The sequence below is a fragment of the Crinia signifera genome, chromosome 7 (genome assembly GCF_055691185.1).
Source record: "Crinia signifera chromosome 7, ASM5569118v1, whole genome shotgun sequence".
Taxonomy (NCBI): Eukaryota; Metazoa; Chordata; class Amphibia; order Anura; family Myobatrachidae; genus Crinia; species Crinia signifera.
In genome coordinates this window covers 32,068,092-32,074,091 of record NC_139223.1, presented here as the reverse complement: position 1 = coordinate 32,074,091, position 6,000 = coordinate 32,068,092, and the positions used below count along the sequence as shown (strand labels likewise).

General features: G+C 53.5%; 1 protein-coding gene across 2 annotated transcripts in view; it reads left to right on the top strand.

The window, feature by feature from the left end:
* Positions 1-1,410: 1,410 nt before the first annotated feature.
* RAB26 (RAB26, member RAS oncogene family) overlaps positions 1,411-6,000 on the top strand; it is a 177,451-nt gene continuing 172,861 nt past the window's right edge. Inside the window, exons 1-3 of one of the 2 annotated variants that reach the window (XM_083152761.1) lie at positions 1,411-1,934; positions 2,505-2,661; positions 2,859-4,385. In XM_083152761.1, coding sequence (XP_083008887.1) covers positions 4,209-4,385 — 177 coding nt within the window. In that variant the 5' untranslated portion in view covers positions 1,411-1,934; positions 2,505-2,661; positions 2,859-4,208. Of the gene's footprint in view, positions 2,047-2,504; positions 2,662-2,858; positions 4,386-6,000 lie in introns of both variants that reach the window. The other variant, XM_083152762.1, reaches the window with a different exon arrangement.

The following is a 6,000-nucleotide window of genomic DNA, read 5'->3' as shown; positions in this document are numbered from 1 at the left end:
CGCAAACACCTATTGGCTAGCGGTCCAGTGGGAGACTTAATAGCGGCGGACAGGGCAGCTGAGCTTAGCCGGGCAGAGCAGGGAGCGGGCTGCACAACTGCGGCGCCCTTTGCTCTCTCGGCGTCTGGAGCTTGTGCGCCACCAGCTCCGCCCTCCCCACGCCCTTCGGCCCAGGGTGTAATTGGGGGGGGGGGGGGGCTGGTGAACACCACTGCTTAGCTCTGCAGAACAGCCGGTGATTACTGGATAGATGCTGTGCGCATGCCATACTGTCATACAGTGCCCTTCTCATATTGCGGCACACTATAGTGCTTCCATTTCATATCGTTCATTATAGTGCCCTCCCCACTACAATGAGCAGATCAGATTATGACACATTACAGTGGCCCCTGTTCATATTGTACATTACAGTGTCCCCTGTTCATATTGTACCACATTACAGTGGCCCCTGTTCATATTGCACTAGAACACTCGGACACCACTGCGCATACACAGATCTATGGAAAAATGGTGCAGCGGCCATTTTACCAGAGATTTCTGCAGCGCTGCTGTATCCGCTGCTAGATTTGCACCCCTGACTTTATACCCTGTGCCCAGGCCCCCTAAGAGTTTGGCCCTGTAGCAATGGCACCTCTTATAGTTACACCCATGGCCCCCACGTGTTAGGTGCCCTGGGGCAATTTAATCCGGCTGTGACGCAAATGAAGGCCTCGACCCCTTTAAGCGCCCCTTTGTTTAGGACATATAATATACTCTACAACGCCTCCCTGCCTGTGCTTCTGCTGTATGTATATATACTGTATTTATAGCTTCTGCCAGCCACATTGCAGATGGGAATGCACACTATCAATCCCATGGAAGTGCCTCACGCCTCACTGATGTTTCTAGGAAATTGCTTTGTGGCGGCTTCCACTGTGCGCGGGTAACCGGTTAAGCCTAATGTAATTAAACAGTAATACAATCTATATTGCTCCCTCAGTACTGCACAATAAGGGGACACACGGTATTTCCCACACAACAGAGTGCAGGACAACAATGCTATCACCCACATACACAGACATATGGATGAGCAGATATTGCTGGTGGCTTTATTGAGGGTGGGAATGAGACTGAGCACTGAGCCTGCTAAATAGTTTATTACAGAAAATGGTCCTATATTCAGTAGTGCTGAGGCACACCAATATTAGAGGGGGTTAGGGTAGGGGGACAGGGACAGGGGTGCACTGACAGAATGACAGAGGGTTATTTGCTTTGGGAAGGGGAGGGGATGATGTAGCAGTAACATCTGTCCCTGCTTATTAGCATAGCCCCGCCTCTGGCAGACGCTGGTAGGCTCCTTGCCCGGGATTGTCCGTTCGCGGTCGCGGGGATTGGTCGCTTCGGGTGCCAGTTACGTGACGGACCGCGCCCCTTCCCTGGGCTGCCTGTCACCACTGTTGCCTTAGAGGTGAGCACCGGGCGTCACCGTGACGGCAGGAGGGAGAGCAGCGGCGGCGGGCGGATCACCGGCACTGACACCCATCCCAGGACTGGGCACCTGTCGGCAACAGGAGGAACTTCTCTCCAGGGGGGCAATGCTAGGGAGGGAGGGGGCAGAATATGGCTGTAAGAATCTGTAACAGGGGCACAGTGCAGGGTTACGGGGTACAGTAGTGTGACACTGTACAGGACAGAATACAGGGGGTAGTTGCAAGAATACAGTATTTGGTGCCGGCATAAAGGGGCACTATTAGGTGCAAAGTTAGGGGTGTGGGGGTACAGCAGTTGGTACAGAGTTAGGGGTATGGGTACAGTAGTAGGTGCAGAGTTAGGGGGTACAGGTACAGTAGTGGGTGCAGGGGTAACAGTATAGTAGTAGGTGCAGAGTTGGGGGTTCAGGTACAGTAGTGGGTGCAGTGGTAGAGGGGTAACAGTACTAGGTGCAGAGCTAAGGGGTACAGTAGTGGTGTAACAGTACAGTACTAGGTGCAGAGTTGGGGGGTTTGGGTACAGTAGTGGGTGCAGAGTTGGGGGGTACAGGTACAGTACTAGGTGCAGAGTTGGGGGGTACAGGCACAGTAGTGGGTGCAGGGGTAGAGGGGTTACAGTACTAGGTGCAGAGTTGGGGGTTTTGGGTACAGTAGTAGGTGCAGGGTTGGGGGGTACAGGTACAGTAGTAGGTGCAAAGTTGGGGGTACAAGTACAGTAGTAAGTGCTGAGGTAGAGGGTAACAGTACAGTAGTAGGTGCAGAGTTGGGGGGGGGTACAGTAGTAGGTGCAAAGTTGGGGGTACAAGTACAGCAGTAAGTGCTGGGGTAGAGGGGTAACAGTACAGTAGTAGGTGCAGAGTCGGGGGGTTTCAGTACAGTAGTGGGTGCAGGGGTAGTGGTGTAACATTACAATACAGTAGTAGGTGCAGAGTTGGGGGGTACAGGTACAGTAGTAGGTGCAGGGGTAGTGGTGTAACAGTACAATACAGTAGTAGGTGCAGAGTTGGGGGGTACAGGTACAGTAGTAGGTGCCAGGTACAGTAGTGGGTGCAGGGGTAGTGGTGTAACAGTACAATACAGTAGTAGGTGCAGAGTTTGGGGGTACAGGTACAGTAGTAGGTGCCAGGTACAGTAGTGGGTGCAGGGGTAGTGGTGTAACAGTACAATACAGTAGTAGGTGCAGAGTTGGGGGGTACAGGTACAGTAGTAGGTGCCAGGTACAGTAGTGGGTGCAGGGGTAGTGGTGTAACAGTACAATACAGTAGTAGGTGCAGAGTTAGGGGGTACAAGTACAGTAGTAAGTGCTGGGGTAGAGGGGTAACACTACAGTAGTAGGTGCAGTGTTAAGGGGTTTGGTTACAGTAGTGGGTGGTCAGGGGTTGGGGGGAGGGAAACAGTGCAATAGTAGGTGTAAGAGGTAAGGGTACAGTAGTGGGTATAGGGTTTAGAGGTAAAGGTAAGGTATTGTGGTGGTACCTTATTGGGTGCAGGGGTTAGCAGAGTAAGCACACAGTAATGATGGCAGGGTAATAAGGGTAACTGTACTGGGTGCATAGTTAGGACGTAAGGAAGTATTAGTGGGTGCAGGATCAGGTTGGTGAGGACACAGTATTTGGTGCAGGGTCAGGTCAGGACACAGTGGGTGCAGGGTTAGGGGTATAAGCATACAGTAGTGAGTGCAGGGTTGGGGTAAGGACATAGTATTCAGTGCAGGGTCAGGTCAGGACACAGTGAGGGGTAAGGGCACAGTATTCAGTGCAGGGTCAGTGGGGGTAAGGTGAGAGGGTTAGGGGCCTATGGCTGCATTGTGAGGGTCAGGGTACCACAGTGCTATGACAGTAGTATGAGTGGGGAATATTGGGGTGCTGGGGAGAAGGAGCAGGTGTAAGGCGTTATTGGCTGATAGTCTAACTTGGGTAGACAGGAGAGGTCACTGGAGTGCAGGAGAATACAGAGCAGGGCGAGAGCAACAGTGACTGACAGCGATCAGAGAACAGGAAGAATAGGCGACAAAGAAGAGAGACTGCTGGGAGCAAAGAGCTCACTAGAGAACAGATTGCAGCCAGAACAGGTTGCAGGGAGCGAGAGAGAGAGAGAGAGAGAGCGGATAAAGAGACTGGCACTGGGGAGAGCGTGAGGGAGCACAGTGAGTGACAGGGATACAGAGGGAGGCAGGGACCACAGAGAAGGAGCACACAGGCAGGAGGTATCTGAAATAAATCAGAGCACTGAGGGAACAGGGAGAGCCAGCGACATCTCAGGTGGTCCAGCGGGCGAGGGACTGGGGGACACCAGACACACAGCAGCAGGATACTGCACAGAGAGCAGGACTGAGTGCTGCCTGGGTAGACCTGTTATTGCCCAGAGACTGCTTGGACACCAGAAGGCTCCGTGTGCTGCTGTGAGATAGCTGGGACACACATACATTGGGCAGAGTTCCCCTGTGGCCATATGGTAGCTGGGACACCTGCCGATCAGGGAGTGCAGCGCTGGCTCTGTAGCTGTACAGGCTCCTGATCCAGTGCAAAGGGTCCGGATCCGGCTGTCTAGGAGTACCAGCACCTCATCCAGCCCAGAGCGGAGTTACAGGGACCGGGAGAAGAGAGATGCTGTGCCAGCTGCACTAGTCCTGCCACCCCATCCTCTTCCCAGTCAGCGTCACACTGTGGCATAACATATTGGCTGACCAGACTCTGGCCCTGGTGACATCCCGTATCATAGACGCCTACTGGTCACACCATGTCCAGGAAGAAGAGCCAGAAGAGTAAGAGCAGCAGCTCGCCCGCTTCCTGCAGCATACCACCCACCAAGGATAATGGCAAGGTGGGCAGCAGCGAGTCCCATAGCAATGGCATGGTGATATCCGGGCGCCCGTCCCTCAGCAACAGCGGAGAGTTCTATGACATCGCTTTTAAGGTGAGACTTTATATTCCTTTATATCAGTGGCAGTCACTCATGAATTAAAGTTCCTGTACCCCCTTCCCAAATCTGCACCCCAAACTCTGACTTTTGTTTATTTTATAGTACTTATATATGATTGATCACAGATATCGGTCCAGATCAGTCATATTGGGGTATCTCAGAATTGTGTGGGGACGTCACTTCACCCCGGTGATGTACACGGTAACCCCCTGTGCTTCACATCTCTGTTCTGTCACCCTGCGGGTGTCCCTGTCACCCCACGGGTGTGAGAAAAAAACAACACATTGATTCCCCAGCACACGGAATGCTATCAGGAACCGCATGGTAGTAGGAGTCAGAGATGTTGGTTACATATAATTGCAAATACATGGGTAAGCCACCAAGCTGCTCGTCAAGGCTTCTCTGAGTATTGGGGGGTTCCTATTATATCTAGGTGTGGGGTGCGGCACCCTAACATTCCCCTTAAGCCAGAATGCCCACAGCAGCATACCAGGGAGAAAACTAAAGTGTTAATAAGTGTAAGGAAGCCGGAGCTATACCCTGGGCATACCTATTACCCCTGTGCGTACCTGTCAACCCCGGGCATACCTATTACCCCTGTGCGTACCTGTCAACCCTGGGCATACCTATTACCCCTGTGTGTACCTGTCAACCCTGGGCATATCTATTACCCCTGTGCGTAGTACCTGCCCCCCCTCTGGGCATACCTATTACCCCTGTGTATACCTGCCAACCTCGGACATACCTATTACCCCTGTGCGTACCTGCCAACCCCGGGCATACCTATTACCCCTGTGCGTACCTGCCAACCCCGGGGATACCTATTACCCCTGTGCATACCTGCCAACCCCGGGCATACCTATTACCCCTGTGCGTACCTGCCAACCCCGGGGATACCTATTACCCCTGTGCTTACCTGCCAACCCTGGGCATACCTATTACCCCTGTGCGTACCTGCCAACCCCGGGCATACCTATTACCCCTGTGTGTAGTACCTGCCCCCCCTCTGGGCATACCTATTACCCCCTGTGCTTACCTGCCAACCCTGGGCATACCTATTACCCCTGTGCTTACCTGCCAACCCTGGGCATACCTATTACCCCTGTGCGTACCTGCCAACCCCGGCATACTATTACCCCTGTGCGTAGTACCTGCCCCCCCTCTGGGCATACCTATTACCCATGTGCATACCTGCCAACCCCGGGCATACCTATTACCCCTGTGCATACCTGCCAACCCTGGGCATACCTATTACCCCTGTGCGTACCTGCCAACCCCGGGCATACCTATTAACCCTGTGCGTAGTACCTGCCCCCCCTCTGGGCATACCTATTACCCCTGTGCATACCTGTCAACCCCGGGCATACCTATTACCCCTGTGCGTAGTACCTGCCCCCCCTCTGGGCATACCTATTACCCCTGTGCGTAGTACCCGCCAACCCCGGGCATACCTATTACCCCTGTGCGTAGTACCTGCCACCCCTGGGCATACCTATTACCCCTGTGCGTACCTGTCAACCCCAGGCATACCTACAGTATTACCCCTTTGCGTACCTGCCAACCCCCTGGCGTACCTGCCACCCCGGGCATACCTATTACTCCTGTGCGT